The sequence below is a fragment of the Anopheles merus genome, chromosome 2R (assembly GCF_017562075.2).
Source record: "Anopheles merus strain MAF chromosome 2R, AmerM5.1, whole genome shotgun sequence".
Taxonomy (NCBI): domain Eukaryota; kingdom Metazoa; phylum Arthropoda; class Insecta; order Diptera; family Culicidae; genus Anopheles; species Anopheles merus.
In genome coordinates this window covers 40,332,757-40,351,867 of record NC_054082.1, presented here as the reverse complement: position 1 = coordinate 40,351,867, position 19,111 = coordinate 40,332,757, and the positions used below count along the sequence as shown (strand labels likewise).

Sequence of the window (19,111 nt, the reverse complement as noted above, 5' to 3'; positions counted from 1 at the left end):
GAGTTTCTTACCTCTGTTACGATGCGTATCATCTGGTTCGCTGCTAAAGTTTGAATCCGTTTCGGAAATGGCCGCATCGTTGTCCCGCAGCAAATCCAGTGTCGAGCGGGTGAGTGCCCTAGGCGAGGGCGTCGGCACCGGCGTGATGGTAGTTGTCTTTGCTCTCGGCGGCGGAGCTGGTGCTTTGGATTTTTTGGCTGCAAAAGCGAAAAAAGAAAACATTAAAGTAAAAATCAGATACGTTGCCAATGTTTAGTGCGTGGTTTGACTCCTTTCGGCTTACCACTAGAATTCAAGCGCTTTCGTGGCGTTGGTTCAGGCATGTCCTGGAAGTCCCGCGGATCTTTCGCATCCGAGCAGCTGGACGATGCCCGGGAATGGTGATGATGTATGTCGACCATGCTGCCACCGTTCTCGCTCGAGCGCTGCAGCGTGTTTGTTGTGTCCGGTTCGCGTATAATGTACATGGACGTTGGCCGATTTTTAAGCGTACTGTAGGACGTTTTGGTGTTGATGAGGTTTTTGCGGTCCTCCTCCTCCAGCATCGCACTTTGGGCATCATGTATGTTGTTGTTGTTGTTATTGTGAACATCTGCCGAATATCCGTTTCGGTCACCGTTTGCAGTTTTCGGATGCACGCTACCATTGCCATTGTTGTTGATAATGTCGGCCGGTTTTAGCTCCCGATCGTACAAGTTCGGCGTAGATACGTGGAAATTTTGCCTGGAGTACGGCGGTAACTGGGGCTCTTTGAAGATATGATCATCTGTACCGGGCTTGTCGCCCGGTGTTCCGCCGTTCGACTGTTGTGGCGGCGTTTGCGGCGGGACACGCGACACCTCGGGAATGGAGCTCTGGCTTGGTGGGCGCGGAGCAAGTCGTTTCTTGCGCGTCGGTGCTACCGGTGGGCCCATCTGGCTGTGTCCGTTAGTTGCCGTACCGTTTGCAGTGCCACTGTGACCACCGCCACCACCACGCGAACTCGAGCTAACGCCGGACGAGTCCATCGAGTTGAGCGAGTTGGTCGAACTGTACGGTGACGTCGTCTTGAGGGCCAGTTTCGAGGTGCGGCTCAAATCGGACGACGATACGGAGGTTCCACCGGACGTTTCTCGTGCCCCCTTCTGGTGCATCCGGAAGATGTCGCTCGTGCTCAGCCGATAGTCGCTGTTGCGCAGCGCTTCCAGCTCCTTGCGCGACATCATGCGTATCTCGCTCAGTCCCACCTCGCCAATGTTCATGTCCAGCTCGAAGCCCTGCTGAAAGTCGGCCGGATGGCGAAAGACGTACTTTTGTGCGTCCAGCAGCTTGTCGCTGCACACCATCTCGAGCAGGGTGGAGAGTTTGGTTTTCGCGCCGACGCGTGCTACGTACAGCTGGTCCCGCGGCAGCAGCACCGTCACGCGGAACGTCTGCTCGAAGGGCGCATTCGGCACGACGGGCAGCTGTATGACTTTGTTGTTGTAGTGACTAGAGGCGTCCAGGTTGGTGGTTGACCGACTAAGGTTGGAGGTTGATTTGGAAACTGAAATGGACACAAGTGCATCCGATTGGTGAGTTAACCCCTGGCGCTGGATAACACGCGTTTTAAACTTACCATCTTTGTTTCTTTTTCCTAGCAGTCTGTTAAGCGTTGATAATCCGTTCATTTTGTTTGGCTTTAAGGTGGATGTGTGTAGTATGATTGGAATGTTTGGATGTATATTTGATCAGCTCCTAAAAAAAGTTGCGTACTGTGGTAACTGCAGTTATGCTGTGTTTGACGTTGTTTAATTGCCTAGCAAAAACGATATGTGAATATGCAGTGGAACCTGTATCTACAGCATCACAATCCTAAGCATGGTTGGTATTCTCTTCGGCTCGAAGAAAGTTCTGAAAGTAGACACAGATATAAAGCAGTACATTAGCGACTTGTTTATATTAATGGAGTGCCATCTTCTAAACGGAAATAGTGTATCAGCAAAGATGCACTTCACTACCGATCGTGCTTCCTCCGTACAAAGATGTTTCGAAATGCATACACACGTTTAACGTACGCGCGCGCAGTTTGCCGCTTGCTCGAGTGGTGTTTGGCTAGCGTGAGAACGATTGTTTGACTGCATGTGGAAATTTCATCTGCCCCCCTTCGGTCTTGCATGTGCCGTCGTCCCCCTACTTGCCAGCCGCGCGCAAACTTCAGCTACTGCCGTACATCAAAGATCTGACGTTTTAATGACCGGCTCGCAGCAGTGTGGTCACGTGTCCAAGACGTACTCGAAACGTAAGCAGCAGCAGCTTGGTAGGCAATACATAGGGTAAGATGAGCTGGACAACTGTCTCCGGCAAGCTAGACGGTTTATTCAGCTTTTCCAAAAGGGTGGTAGAATAATTGTACCGCGAACCAAAATATTTACCCACATTGCAAGTGTTGTATACACTGGGTAAAGACTTTGTTGTAACGACTTTATTTAGAAATTTCAAGAAAGTGTGTGTTTATCTTTTTTGCTAGAATAATTAAAACCACTTGACACACTCAGTACTAACAGTTCATAAAACAACGCAAAAAGTGAGGTGTAGTGTTTGGCAAGGAGAAGAGATGATGGTGGCAGAATACAAACAAAAAAACAACCATCACTCAATGCTCCACAGACAATAGGTACGTTATTGATGATAGGTGCTGCCCACAACCGTTGTCAACAAGTTCAGTCCAATCTGGCGGAATTCCTCCGCAATCTGATAAGCGGTTGTCGGTTGTTTGAACTATGGTACTGCTGGAACAGTTATGGGGCATAACGAGAAAGAGAGCGAAAGAGCGGCAGCAGAGCGATCTTACAAAGTCAACATTCCCCACTGACCACGATAAAAATATGAGCCTGAAGAGTAATATTGCACATTAATCTACCGGACGTACCGACTAGCACGTACTGGCGCACTGTGCAAGAATGAGTTTTAATGCAACTTTAGTGAGGGGGGCAGCATAGAAATCATTCTTCTAAAACAAAAAAAAAGCGAAAAGAAGTCCCATACGACACCAGACTTAACGTTATCCTGCAGTCGCACTTATTACGGTTTGGAATGTGCCGTTTCTTTACTGCCGTGCTGGAAGCAATTTAGCTTATCATCGGTATGATTTGATTGACGCCGCATATCTCACCGCTTGGCACACCACCCTTGAGCGCGTTCACACACATGACCTCGCACAGACACGTTTATCAGAATTTTGTTTCCTATATTTTTTGTGAGTGGCGGTTTTGAGCAGCTGTGTCTTCCTAGGCACGTATGCAGGTTTTAAGACCATAAAAGAGCTTTAAGCCACTGGTAACACGGATGACGGATGTTCGGCGCATTTATAAGCTGACTCAACAACACAGGTTTTGATCCTACGGTCCTCACCATAAACCACCGTCCCACTCACTCTCTCGGCAAAACATTGAATCATCAAACGCACTTTTTCTTCCCGCCTGCTCTTTCGACTATCACTAGAGCACCCCGATGACGCGTCACACTGATTAAAATCTGATCAGATATCAGTGCATGCACAGTCGCACAATCCTACCTCCACGGGGCCTCCACCGCTGCCTGTGGCGTATCTCGTCCTTCCTTCGATAAATTAATTGTGCGCTACCGACTGTGTGCGCAAAAACCCGCGAGACGCGAGGGTTCCTCCTCCTGTGGTACGCGCGTTGGACTATCGGCGCAGAGTGATAAAAATTAACTAAAACAAAAGTCTTGTTCAGCGTCGAGTTCTACCGCACAAGGTTCATTCAGCAGCAGCAACGTGTGTGAGTATTTGCGGGGCGTACCGATTGGGGGTGGTAGTGGTATCTCGTGATCATTGATGATGATGACGACGATGATAACGTGAGCTTCTCTAAGCGAGACCGCCGCAGTAATAGGGCCCCCACCGCGCGCACAAACACACGGACGCGGTTTTGTGTGCAAGGGAGACGTACCAGTGTGTTGATACAGCCTTTTCCGCAGCTGGAAAGCTACAGGTACTGGCCGCGGACAGTACATAGTGGTCGCGAATGTGAGATATGGGGAAGCTTCCCGTGTCACAGCAGATAGCCGCGTCCGAGAGATAATAAATCGCAGTGCAAGGTACGATTTTGTGGATTGCTTGAAGGGTTTTTACATCGACTCTACTGTGGATAGGCGACAGATTCTGTGTAACCGCACGTCCGCAAGCTGTACCATAATCATAATTTGTTATCGTTTAGGTCAATCAGATTAATCACCGTTTTTGTGTAACCGTTTTTGTGTAACCGTTTATGTCACATATTTGGATTAATCCAAGCTTTTTACATTACATTTTTGTTTAAGAAGAAATTACATGAAGGTCATTTCAAGCAGTGAAATATTATTGTATTTATCTTGCTTCTAACCCTAACACAACAACCCCTCATGCATATGTCAGCTAGAAACTATAATCATCTTCATTAACTTTAAACGAGGCGCGATGAAAATCGCACCTTAGTATTCGCCGAACTTCATTCCTGCCAGCGGCAAGCACTGCAACACTCTGGCCTCAAGGTAAGGACACAATCACCGAGGGGGAGCGTTGCATTGCAGCATTGCATATAGTTTGTGCGCCGTACGGTAGCACAGGGGGGCGTCAAGAGCGTTCGATTGTTGTACGATAATTAGCTTTGATTGAAATGCAGCCGTTTCAACCTGGCCGTTCGTTCCCGCCCGGAGCACCCTACTGGAGATGTGCAACGACTACAACACTACTGTGCCGCCAAACCAAGTGGAGAGGGCGCAACACAGATCCGGAGACTGTGGGGATTGACTACATTTGCCGGTGAGATCATTATCATTAGCTATGGCTCATCAATTGTGCTTCCATTGAGCTGGGTGAGATAATGGTGAGAACAATTACCCAGACGGTCGACGTTGGAAAAGATCGAGACTTTTTTATTCGTCCGAAAGCATCCGCAAACTTACTTTCGCTCTGATTCCGGGACCGTCCGAGAACGATGATCTCGGTGAACGGGAATGATATAAATCGTTAGCTTTCATTAGCTACAACAATCACAAATCTATCGTAACGAGCAGCAGCAAGTGTCAGAGCCATGAGAGCACTCCATGTGACCGTGTGGTTCAAGCAGTTCAATTAGAATTGTTCTATTTGGTGTAATAACGCTGGCTAGATATGCGCAGTGCCCTTGTAAGCACCAAACGACATTTCTCTCCTTTCCTAGCTGCACACCGTGACTTAAATTATCTCATCAACACAACGACAATCACAAGCAAACTGACGATGGGGACACCCCATTGTCGGTAAGATTACTTGCGTCGTAATCACCATAAGTACACACGGCCGCGTGGATTACGCCATTGTCGATGAACATATTTTGGACTGGGTAGAGATTGGTGGAATGATGGGTAGAGATTGGTGAAAGAGTCGTTGACGAACATCAAGCAAAATTCGCTTGAAGGGACGTGCGTCTGTACGCTCCTAGGAAGGTTGGATTGTGGTGATCGTCCACTCGGCCCGAACCGCTGACCGTCTAATCGATTAGTCTACAATAATCGTCACCAATCACTGTTTGTTTGCTTACGGCTTGTAATCTTTGAATTTTCGTGACGAACGTATCCGTGAGATTGCATTTAGCCGTTTGTCCATTCATCATTTTTGAAAGATGAACAAAAAGATTGGTTCATATGTTGTTCAACATGATCGTTTGACGATTGAAGAGTTTTTTTTTGTGTTGATTTTATTGATAATAGTGTCGAAGAATTGAATAACAGATATCCCATTAGAGTTACATAAATGGAACTGACAAATCAATGTACTTTTGGAATGGCGATCATTGAACAGAAAGATAAATAACCCTTGAGGTAAAAAAGTCGACCACCAATTACTATCACCCTAGATTTCTGGAGTTCATGCGCATAGAATTGATGATCGTTGGTTGTGAGAAAAACCAACACTATACAAAATCCAACAAATCAACAACAAACCCGTGAAGAATGGTATGTAGACGTGTGTAACAAGATCATGCTTTCACGTCAAAGAAGAAATCTTGCACCCAACCTTCCGAAAGGTCACTGATGATAGTGATTAAGCATACCGGAAGATGATGGTCGCCTCCACAGTCTGGTTTCCGGTTGCATTGGTGTAGTGTGTTAGTGTACACTTGTGAATAACCGGTGCATACAGTGATCGTGCCTTCGCAGCACTCCCCTGGGCAGGCAGTTCGCACACCGTCCTTCCGAGAGGCCAAGGGAAATGCTTTTGATCAGACGATATATCTAGCCAAACAATCTCTATTGGCGGCCGGTTGATCTAACGGTGTACTGCGAGTTTCCCAGTGCATCTAAAATTCTCGAGCTGTAAAATGTGAACTTGTACCATCATCATGTGCTAGCTAACAACGAGGCTTTTCATGTGCGTGTGATAATGAGGGGGCAACATGCAAAGTGGTGGTTTGAGAGTCACAAGTTTCGTTTTCGATTCACTTTGCATACAATGGATGCGGTGCTCGTGTACTTGGACTTGGAAGCGTTCACAGTGTATCGTAGTGTACTTTCCGAACACGATACACACACACACAATGCACTTAATTTCAAGCTCAATAGATCTCGTTACGGAGGCCGTTGAGACTGATGCGCCGAAACACTGTACCTAATCGACGAATGGATTCTTAGCTTGGTGTTTAAGTGCATTTTGTGTTTTATGTACAAACCATTTAACATTCATTTAATCCTCGGGGTTCGTGCTCTCTTCCCAGCGGACAAGTTCAAAGCATTTTTCAACACAATATGTTCGAATAGTGAAAATTATTTACTTGAGCAGGCACAAACGTGCATAGAAAACGCGCGATTTTGAATGAACACAGACATTGTTGAATGGCCACCCTAAACAAGGCGGACCCAATGGGCGGTTTGAAGAAGTGTAACAAATCTCAAGCATCAATCAGTTTCGCCATTCAGCGCGCGCTAGGAACGGATCGAGACGAATCGGAACTCTTACTTGACAACCTTCAAATCAAATTTGCATCTTCCAGCAGTGTAGTACCGGTTGCCGGCTTTACGGCAAGGATTGAGTTCTGCTTATCCGAATGGTTAATTCAATTTCGCCATTTAGCACCGCTCATCAGCGTCAACTTTGGATCGTTACTTGCCCCATTCAAAACAAAAAAAACGCGCACACGAGCGCACGGCGTGGTTCCGAGTTGCTTACGAACAGAGCAGACCACGATTTCTGAAGGTTGGTACGTAAAATTGAAGGTTTACCCAAGGTGTCAAGGCATGATGATCTCAACCAATCTCGTAAAACCGACACGTGAAGAAGCGCCCAAATAGTCACGAGATCGATTATTAGACACCCCACACCCCGGGCGGATTAAGTGAGATCAGTTTACAAAACAGGTTCCTGGTGCGGGATGCTTTTGAAAGGACACTGTCAACTGTAGCGAAGCAGAGAAAGTATTATTAGTTTGCAAATAGCTTCACGAGATTCACAACACTGTTGTGAATCCAAGACAAACGCGTATGATGGATTCACCAAAAACATTAGGATGATCACGAATGCGGATAGACAGACACCGTGTCGATCTAATCGTGCATTCCACCGACCACACAGACCTGTCATTAGACATCCTTCGCCTCGAATTCAAAGCTGTTGACATCTTCCACGGTTTGTTCGGTGTGCTCAACATACGTTTTTGGAATATTCGATTCATCGACTTCCTTTCCGCATTGGCTGTTGTTCTGCTATTACCCTCTTCATAAAGGGTTGTCAATCAATCTGCACAGGCAGCAAAACGATCAACCATGAGATGCACGTTCGCTGGATGGGAACAAAAAAGGCGTAGTGCGTAACTCGTTGCATCCGATTGTGCGTAACGCTGTAACGAACAGACGCAGGGGGGCGATAATAGTTGCTTTTCAATTTCCATTTCAACCGACTCGATGCGAATAACAATTAGAGCGCTTGTGATACTGACTGTCCTCCCGCAGAAATGGCTTTGCGGTTCAAACCTGTCGATCTTCTTCCGACGCTGTACGATGGTCAACTAGTTATTGCCTAAAAAAATCCCACACGTAAGGTGGAGTTTTCAATTGTGTCTGTATACTTGCCTTGTATTATCACTCGACACAGAATGTCAAGTGTCTATGAGCAAACATGCTGACAAGAATTCAACTTTATCATACCTCTTGATGGTTAATCCTACGCAGGGTATCTTTTATTGAAAAAGAACTCAGGTTTATGGCGATGTTTTATAGCCTATAGATCATCACACCATACTTGAAGCATTGGGGTGTTCTACTTTTCTGTATAAGGATCGTCGTTAAATCATAATTAGTGCCTAGCTATACCACTAACAGCATGCAGCTGAAGTCATACACATTCGTAAGGTAGTAATCATTTTAAGTACAACCTTTTTAGTACACGATCTTACTCGTAATATCATAAAATTTTTTAAATAACTTCCGTTCAAATATACACACATTTTAATTCCCTAAAAATATCTCCCAAAGTATTCCTGCAAGGCAGCAAGCGATCAGAGATATCACATTCCATATACACAGTCCAACATTGATCCAATGGAACACACCCTGCTGCTACCAGAACCTGCTAGGACAGGTTGCCACTTTTGGCAACTGGATTTTTGTCGAAAGTTTGTCCACCGTGTCGCGACAGCCGGTTCTCAAATCTCAGCACAAGTGGAGGGCGTCTCTCCCAAAACAGTTTCGGTTGGAATTGGTGTCGTTTCAGGTTTTTTTCACCACTGAGCTCTTTCTGCGACGGTCCATACCGGCCGATTTGGGAGGGTGGAAGATGTCTAAAAATAACGACTCTCCTTCCTTCCCACCGCCCAAGTTCAAGGCTGGTCAGCAGGGTGTCCAAAAACCTCAGTCCAACCTTGCATAGCCTCTCCAATGAATTGGGCGGCATACATGTGACACTTGCTGCAATGGCACTCGCTCCCCAAGTGAATGATATGAAAGAGTATATGCTGGAGTGAACACCATATAGAGTGTTTAGATATATTATATCTTTCGTAAACCGACTAAACAAATAACAACGAACAATATATTGTTTCGACAGCACACAAAAAGGGGATCGAGAAATGGCTTTAGGATAGCTCAACTGCTGAAAGTAGAGGCAATACGTTCGCTTAATCTCAAGTGATCCTTCCCCCGTGGAAAAAGCTCTACAAACCTGTTCCACACCACTCGAATGCGTGGTCACATTGTGTTGGGTACGCGTGTGTCTGTGTGGTTGCGCGCTATCTTCGCGCTCCGATTTGGTGTTTGCTTTTGATTTTGCGGAGGAGGCAACGGCATCGGAATGTTAATTGCGCCACATCCAAACAAACACTACCCCGTCCAACCGGCACAAGCCACTTCTCGTGAGAGAAAGAGAGCAGGCTAACTTCATTTGTTCCTGAGTGGTTTCTAGAGTGCTCCAGACATTAGCTCCGTGTGCACCCATGAAAAGATAACCCGAAGAGCAAAGAGCTGTTTATCGTTTGCTTTTTCCCTTCATTTCTCGCCGAACATTCCCCTCTTCCTAGCTGTGGCCTGTGGACATCGCACATGTTGTCGTGTGTTTACTTTCGCGCAAGTGAATCGAAGCAATTAATTAGAATTGCAATAGAGCACGCGCGCACGCCATTGACCATTCCCTTCCGTTGCTAAATCTGTCCCGTATTTGCAGTCTGAACGCGCGAATCGAGTCAAGTTCTTGCCAACAAGGACACACCGCTATGGAGGAGAGTCGTAAAACAGAGCCAACCTTGTTGTTGCCGATGGTGATCGCCAAAACAGAAACGCGACGACAATGATGTCATCCGTTCGGTGACTTTTTGTTTGTTGTTGGCTTAATCCGAACATTGGCGGGGACGCACTCTAATGCGAATAAATCACCACTCGACAGAGTGGAGTAAGACATAAAGCAACCTTGCCTCGTTACTTCTTGAAATCGAGAAAAAAGACACTAAAGAGCAATGCCACTTTCAGCACAGTGACATATTTTGACAGAGGAATCCACATCTTCAGGTGAAGCACTCAAACATAACGCCATGGCGTACGCAATTAGTGACGTTGATTGAACAATAAAACAAATGGCTAATTGAAGAATCGCCCCAAGAGATCACTCAATCAGCTGATGGAACTTGCCAAACAGCAGATTGCGCTGACTTCCACTGGATGAACGTGAAGGGCGCTTGTCCTCAAGCAGCGTCGGATTGTTGGGGTTTCGCCATCTTCTGCATCGGGAAGCCCGGTTGGCAGAACTGGGCCAACCATGATTTACGTCGGTCCATCTTTCATATTCATTATTTTCCACTTGCTGCGACATTGTCGGCGTGTTTCCGCGGACACCAACGCGCTCGTTTGGTCGAACGCAGCTGCAGTTGGCTTAATTAATCATCTTTCATTTTCCCATCAGATCCACAAGTTCGCCACCATGGCGGCTGCTGAAGTTGTTCCGATGATTAATCGGAGATACTTTTTTCTTCACCTGGTCGGCTTTTCATCAAGGCATCCGTACCGAAAGAGTGTCACTGAATGCATTAGAAACTGAAGCAGAGATGCCTCACTGGGTCAGTAGTGGAGTTGAGATGCAGTAGCGGCGGTAGTATCTGTGCCAAATTCAAGCTGCATAATGTGCGCCTAATTATGGTTCAGATCCGATGAGCAGATAAACAAGGGAAGGGCAGAACCTGCCACTACCAGAGGTGAGACGCCATCAATTGCCGTGGGAAGCAGTGACAAATTGCGTTAACTAACTAGATGACCACCTTTAGCGGCCGAGTTTGCAGCATTTGCTCACTTCTGTTTGATTACAGGTTTGATCAAATATTTGCCCCCATTAACTCACTAATCATCCGAGGATTTTCGACATAAAATCCATCGACCAGGTAATGAAGTTTCCTCTTCAGTCTCACGCAATTACTAAGTAACTGAGGGTATCTATCTTGTGAGATTGAGGGTTTCACAACACCGATAAACGTCAAAGTCGCGCGCAAATAAGTCATCAAATAAACAGGTAGCAATGTAGCAGTGTTTATCGTGTATCAGCAGGCCATCATGGATGCAGTAGTGACGCCCAACTGGGCTCATCCCATGCTACTGAACCCGTAGCAGTTCTATCTAAGGTAGCTAATTCTATGCTTCTTTCACAGGGAACGAAACTCTTCTTCCTGCTGAACATTCTCGGGTGTTACCAGCGACAGAGAACTGCATCACACAGAAGCATCATGTTGTCCGGTGTTTGTAACAACCTTCTCCCGGAAGCCATGCGACAACACAATGGGGGAGTTTCGGTGAGGGATGCAACCGGTAGTTGCCGGTTGTAATTATAGCTAAGCCCATTTTGCAGAACAAACTCTTACCACCGTGTTCCGTGTATACTTCATTACGACGATCGTCCTTTCCGCACATATGAACGTTGCGCGTGCTGCTGCTGCTGCATGAGGATGTGAGAGGAAAATAATCGTTCGCTTCTTGGAATGCTTGTTATCATGGTGCGCACCACCGTACCCCGCGTCCCGCGGGGAATCATTCTTCATCTATCCACTCCTGAGGGCTCACTGGCCCGTGGCATGTGAAAGAGATTTTATTTACGAGGTGTGTGTTTGCCAGTGGTAACGAGCAACACAAATCCTCCCATCACCAATCATTGGGGGAAGGTATAGGGAAAGGTCAGTCGTACGTCCGTTAGAGTACCGTGTGCTAGCGGTCCGTAGATTCCATGTATTCAAATTGGCGCGGCCCCCTGCTCTGAAGTTGGTTGTTCATTTCTTACGACTTTACAATTGGCCCTGTTTCTATGCCACCATCCATTTGGAGGGGAAATGTGGCTCTTTATAGTACGTGAGATTGGAGCTATGGAGTTTTGCATTTTAAATTGTATTAGGAATAAAAGTACCGAGCGGCCAAGAGGTGATGCATTTGATTCACACCCAATTTCGCATACGACGACGGTGTGTTTTTTTATGTTGCATTTATATTATCTTGTGAAAATAACTGCAGATTCTAGCATAGAATCTAAGCAACATGACCGTCTGTTTCCTTTAATGTCCACTCTACTTGTTGAAATTCTGCACTGTTTTTTATCCTCCACGAGTTGAAATTGATCACACTCAATGAGCTGGTCATGGTAAAAGGTCACGGACTAGGTCATCAACGTTGAAGGGCAATACATTTAAGAGAAGGAATGTTATAACCAATGCAACAGACAACCGTTCCTTGGGAAGATGATGCCCCGCGCTGATGGCGCGATGAAACTATTCGGCGTGGACCACAACGTTACCTGACCTCGCTTTCTTCTGAGGTTTTGTTAACCAGATATAAAAGAGAATCATCGCTAATTGTGAAGGGTTTTATTGTGTATTTTATAGAGCGGGCAAAATGTAAAAAAAATCCCAATCAATTGAAATAGATTAAGATTAGATAGGCAAAAAACTCGCCAAGACATGGGCTGGTTTGTTTTTATGCAGTTTAAATTTTAATGCCGAATTAGAAGTACAATGAAGGCAACATTTTCCTTTAATGATACGCTATTGTTTAGAGAAGTAGTGGGATCTTTAATAGTCATTAACGCCACCATATTGAATTAACAACACAAGATGATGTATGCACATGTGATGTGTTTTATATCTATAAATAAGTGAGATGTCATCGCACAAATGCAGAGACAAATACTGACAATACACACATACCTCTTCGCTGTATACGTAATAACATCAAATCAAACATTCATCTATTTTTCAAAATTTATTAGTCCCATTAGCGCTGAAATTATTCCTCCAACTTGGCCGCATCACAGCAAATGAAACAAAAGCCAGCAAGCGACGAGAGATGAACTGGAACAACTCTTTTCCGCTCTACAAAACCCACAAAAAAACCTGTCCCGTAGTAATTACCTGCGTTCATTTATCAACGTGACATGATCAGTGTGGTTGAAAATTGACAACCTGCCAGTAGCTTGATACACTCCCGATGCCGCCAAGGGGGCTTTTGTGGCAAATGTAAGACCTCTATCGGTCCCGAAACTGCCGCTAAATGGCCTCAAACGGTAGTCGTGCATTGCAGCCTCGGCAGGGCGGTTAAGATGACAATCGAAACCGAAAATTAACCTGCTCCACGAACCGCGCGCCATCGCCCGGCTGCACGTTATGTATCGTGCCGCTGCTGCTGTGTGCTCTAGATCCACTTGATTCTAGGTTACGTCTAGACGCCTATTAGTGCCCGGCGAGTTAGAAAGCCAAGAGAACGGAGAGCATATTACCTTTGCTGGTACACCTCCAGCTGTAGCATGTAGCGGTCTTTGCAGCTAAGAATCGGTAATCACCACACTGAGACGACTTTTGCAGAGCTGTAAACTGTACCTTCGAACATAGTTGTTCTTTCAACCACGTTTTTCAGGTATTTTTACGCTAAGCGATGTGTTTTCAATTCGCGTGCCCTGTTCGAGAAATTCATCTCATTGAATTTTCCATTCGCTATGATGCGACACCTAATGCATAAGTAAAAAAAAAGCAAAGAGTGAGGTTCATTTGTAACAGCCACCTACCCCAAATACCTTCTGATGATTATAAATGCTTTATCGCTTCCCGTTTCCTACTTGCCTCCAATTCACGGCCGACCTAGGGAGGACTTTAGTGTTCTTTCCAAAGCTTTCAAAATTATGGAAGTGTCTAAGGTGACCTCCAAAGTGCGCAGAAGGAGACGGCGGGGTCGAGCGCAACACCAGGAAAGGAATCTCCGGCCAAAGTTTTCTCCCGAACCGGTTTGAGTCGAATTTTTCGGGCACTAGACTTTTACAAAAGGGGGGATATGATGATGATTCCGAGCAGAACACACCCCACACGCCGGTGCTACGTGTCCCATATCGCTTCTTAGCCCTTCTTTACCTGTCTGCCTCCCTCCTCCCTTTCCATTTTCTCTTTCTTGCCGTGCGGCTTCCCATCGAGGAATCGAGCAAAAGTAGGTTAGAAGCGCACACCAGCCACACATATGATTTTCGTGCTATCGTGGCCTCGACAAAGTCAGGGACGCGAGGGGCACCAACCAACCACTCTCGAACCTGATCGTTCGTGACGACAGTGCCATTGCCCCTTCGTCGATAGGGAGCGAGATAAACGATATGGTAGTAGAGAGACAGAGAGAGCGAGAGCGAGTGGACGGGAAACGGGAAAAAAGGGAAATGAATTTCGCATGAACGATCGCGGACCGATCGTTTAAGGCAGCATTCGACATTCCTTGCTTGGAGACAAGACGTGCCCGCGCCCGGCATGAGGAGGCTGCATGGTATGGTGCTCTGGTGTGTGCCTCTTGCTCCCGAGTGTCCCGGCCTGCCGATGATGATCAATAGTCAAAGCCTTTTCCCCGTGTGCGAGAGAGTGCCCCTGGATTGGATTTCGAACGGTGCCGGAATGGAATGCGACCGCCCAGTTTGGAGAGCCCGCATGCCCAGGCTTATGTTGCTTCGGGGCGTGGGGAATGAATGGTGTCTATATGCGCTCGCAAGGAGAAATCGCAACCCCCTTATACTCGCACTATAGCTTCGGGCACACAGCTTCGTAGATCGAGCCAGGGTCCCTGGACCTAGTGTAGGTCCGGGGTCCCTGTGCATGCGCTGCACCGAGCAAAGTTGTTTTGATAGGCGAAAATAGTTTTATTTTGCTGAAGAATGTGCAGCAGGAAAACCGCCTGACATAACAATAACCCCGCCTGGACAGATTTATATGCAACCAAGCAGTTTAGTGGCAACATGCATCCAAGAAAGCAGCTTCTAGAGTTCTAGCTCAAAACGGATTGGAAAGTAACATAACCGCATCCGTTTGCACAATAATAGCGAGATAAATGGTGGCACAAAGCTAAATACACACACACAGGTAAATAAACCAGCAGCTGATTAAACCTGACTGTGCACAGGTTCTGTGCAGCAACCAGAAGTAAAGGGGGCAATTTCACGAGCACCCCGAGGCCCTTCAAAAGAGCTGCCTGCTGCCGGTGGTGGTGGTGTTGGTGGTTCGCTTGTGTGCAGCCAGCCTTCAACGTTAGCCTTCCACTGCACGTTCGCCCCCGTATTGATGTCAATTGGCATAAATGGATGTTTATGGTATTGTTTAGGTCGCTAGATTTTACATTCTCTGCCGGCTTAATAAAACTGACTGACATTCGTGGCATTCGGATCTGCTTAAATCGCTTCAAGGTGGGGTTGCAATAAAGATACCGTTGAACGACTCAATTCCACCGCCATACCAGCGTTGCACTATCAGAAGTCAATTTATCACACTCATGAATGATTGAAACGCGACTGAACTAAATATAATGCATGTACAGCGTGACGCGTGAAAAAAGAACGACTCAGTTTGCACCACTCAGATAGAAGGTGTCAAAACTTTCAATCTTCAAATCCACAACTCACGGTAATCATCGCCCCGGGTGATGTTTCAAAGGTTCCCACCAAGCCACTCCGGCGCATGAGGGGCGACCACTTCAATCGTATCGATCAATCGATCTATCACACTTTTTTAATGCATATTGTTGTGCCGCATTGGTGGTGCGCGATTTGGAACGGATTACGCCGAGAAAGGCGCCAGGTAGTTCTGGTAGAAAAAGGCTATCGATCAACATTCGATTTCGTGGCACGTTGTGGGGAAGGAAGTCATGTCTTTCGCATTTAACCTTGTTGCAGAATGTGAAGTTATAAGAGAGGAACAGAAAAAGTAACCAAAAGCATTAGAGGTCAACATCGATGGAAGATAAAAAATTATCAACGCCACAGTCCACTTGAATGGATTGAAATGGTACTAAAAAAATGAGAAGGGGATGTTGGTAAGGTCAAAGACTTTAGTACGCTGTGCAAAGTAACATTAGGACGTGCATGTGTTAAAATAGGTCTGTAGGTGGTAGCCGCATGGCACCGACCCGTAACTCGTGCGAGGAATTCCATGCAAAAACCAAAGTCACGACCTAGCCTGTTGTCCTCCGGGCGGTTGCTGATTTTCCACAGAAGATGCCTTACCGTTGGCCCGACCGCTCTACAGGTGACACAATTTGCCTAGCACACAGGCATGCTAGCGCGACCGATGTAGATGATCGGTTTAATGTATGTACGCAGGTGGCGGTCCTACCTGCGGGGCAGTGCAGTTGGACCAATGCATTCGGATGGCCGTTGAACTCTCCACTGAACCGGTTGTCTGTTTCGGATCACTTCATTCATTGCGGGAGCCATCACTCTTCCCACGAGGGTGGTCCGGATGTGTGGCCCAACAATCCGGGGCCAAAATAAGGGCCACTGTTCCTACGAGAAGGAAATCGCCATCTTCTCCAGTTACACTGCTCTTGATGAGGATGGAGCAATTATTCACAGCAGACCGTTGCAAATGTACTGCCGCCTAGGGTAAAGCAAAAATCAACATACCTCCTCTTACCCCGTGAGAATCCGTAGCCTCGCATTAGACGATAACATATGTTTTTGTTTTGATGTGAGGTCTTCTCTCCGGACCGTCGTTTGCTTAAGCCATGCTTCATTTCCCATGGCTTGGGCAATATTTAGGCAAACGTTTAGAACAGACTTTCTCGAAAGAGGCAAAACACGCACCAGGTTTGTAAGTAGATTCGTATCGCGCAGATTGGCGAATTAACCCGAAACACGTTGTGCTACGTTGGTCGTTTAATTTAATTTCCAGTCAACATGTTTAACGACGTTCGTTTGCGTCTGTGTGTTTTTGCTTCATTCATTCATGCCAAACGTTCACTTCCTGTTTCATTCCACCATACAGTCAAACATCTTGTGCGTCATTAAGATTTATGATTATTAGCCTAATTGACTTTGGAATCACATCTGGACCACATACGAGGTTTCTAGATTACGTCCCACAAGTCTAGGAACTAGAGCAGAGGTTACCAGCTTATATGGCTGATGTTAAGCTTGCCAGACATTCCTACGCACACCAAAGATAATTATTTAGATTTTACAGCTTTTTTATTCAACATCTTTTACCATCAGAATGTGCTTAATGTTGGTGATATCGGCCGAACATTGCTTTAGAAATGCTATGAAATATGGTCATCTGATTAATCGATACATATGTCACAATTTACCTGAATGAAATAAAAACTGTTTCCATTTACAGGGTTTTTCTTTATGATGTGTCTAGCAACCAATGGCAAAACTATAACTAATCCACTGGCTAAGCTATACACCGTCGTTATGACTTCAGATCTCGCTGAATCCAGGAATCATGTAAGAGCAACGACATCAACGCGCGATGAGTAGTGAAGCACTTTATGCAACACTGTAGGCGCAAGAAGACGATGTTAACAGTGGAATCGAACATCCTCAACTTGAGGTAAACCAGGAAGCATGCTGGAATGAAGTATCGCCACGACCACTGGATTAGCCCTTGTGGGTCACAGATCTGAAGAATTGATGACCTCACAAAGGTGCAAACGGTAATGACTACCCTTGCTACATCGACAGTGAGTAATGCATGGTTATGAACACTGCAACCACAGAAAGCTAGCCGTGGACAATCGTGAGTATCTAGAGATTCCAATGAAAGATAGAAATACTTAACACTTCAGTGAATAAATTGTCAGTGTTACTCAAAAGATTAAAAAAAATGAAATAAGCCGTTGATTGCAGGTTTGCTAGCGAGTAAAACAATAATTTGTTTGCTTAATTCTGTTATCAAATTGACACTACACACCGATAAGAACGATCAACTGTTGCAACATGTAGTATTAGTACTTGTACAACACAAATGCGCGTACGTAGCATGTAAACATGATAATACACTGCCCACAATCAGTACAAGATAATTCGTGTTTTGCGTCTGTACAGCAACTATCCCTAGCATTAGAAGATAAATCTGATTGGACTTTGAACGATCACTGCTCGCGCCACTCGCTGTACAATGGCGTCCTCCTCGGAAGCAATGGAATGCTATGGGCACTCTCAAACAACACTCTGTGTAGGTTGTTCCAGTGAGAAGGAGAGCGACATTGCTTCACAAAACCACATACTAATGAATCGCAAAACACGCCGTTGCCTGTACCGGCTAAGGCAACTGTGCGACCGGTAAGAAGCGAGGTGGAGGAAAGGCCCACATCTTAGATTGCCCTTAGATCGCCCGCACATACGCGTTCGGTACGTGCGCGTGCGCAAGATGTTAAAGCCATCTCCGCCGAGCGAACGTTGAACGGCGAAAAAAGGCAACACGAAAAGAGCAGAAACGTATGATCGGTTGTATGATCGGTTGCATGAAGCACACTGCATCGTCTCCAAAATGTATGCTGCACCGTTTGCGTCGTTCGCACAAAAACCCTTCCCAGAGCGCGTTCGGGCCGGGCCGCAGTTGCTTTTGTACACCTGTATACATACATTCGTGTGGTGCGGCGCCCTTCTGAGCAAAAAAAAAGCGGGCCACAGCAAATTGGAGAGCAGGTTATTCGCACACAGCGCACAAAACGCGGACAGGGTAGCCGCGCGCGCACAAATAATACCTTCCCGGCCCGGTACCGAGGCACAGAGATCCACCCGCAGGTCTTGCGCGCGATGCAGGAAAGATTACAGAGCGGGTGGGCATACAGGCTGGCTGGTGTGCGGCTAGAAGGATGATGAAGATGGCGAGGAGAAGAGGGAGGCTGCAGTCGAATGCCGCGAGAGATGAGAAATCTCGACAAAGTCGGAGACAATTTAGGTTAATGGTTTTTTGTCAGCCCTTCCATTCCACCCGAACGCAATCCGCCACAGGTCACCGCGGTGTCCTCCCTCGTAAGTGGTGGTGGTGGTGGTGGTGGTGGTGGTGGTGGTGTGTGTGTGTGTGTACCTCTACCAAGCACGATCGATTGGCGAAAATTCAATTCCACACGCGAAGGCAAGTGTCTCCTGCAGTGTGTATGCATCCAGTGCACTCTCCCACGATGGAATGGTGTTGACCGGCCGCAGTACCGGTCGGTTCGAAGATATCGTTGAAAAGTTTGCGAATGTCCGAAATCTGGCTGGCGCATTCGCTGATGGGAGAAGGAGGGAGTTCGAGTCAAGCAGCGCCACATGGTACCGTTGACGGGGATGAACGAGTACGGCCAATTGAATCACACCAATCGCTAATTTGCAATAGGTCAGATCGATGGCGGTGAAAGATTAATGTGCAGC

At 46.5% G+C, this 19,111-nt stretch overlaps 1 protein-coding gene across 2 annotated transcripts in view; it reads right to left on the bottom strand.

Annotated features, from left to right (window-relative positions):
- The window catches only part of LOC121603460, a 65,375-nt gene that overhangs the window by 4,770 nt on the left and 41,494 nt on the right, over positions 1-19,111 (bottom strand). The window contains exons 1-4 of one of the 2 annotated variants that reach the window (XM_041932189.1): positions 3,536-3,695; positions 1,598-1,872; positions 284-1,525; positions 12-197 (exon numbers count right to left, since the gene is read on the bottom strand). In XM_041932189.1, the coding sequence (XP_041788123.1) occupies positions 12-197; positions 284-1,525; positions 1,598-1,649 (1,480 nt within the window). In that variant the 5' untranslated portion in view covers positions 1,650-1,872; positions 3,536-3,695. Of the gene's footprint in view, positions 1-11; positions 198-283; positions 1,526-1,597; positions 1,873-3,535; positions 3,696-19,111 lie in introns of those variants that run through there. The other variant, XM_041932188.1, reaches the window with a different exon arrangement.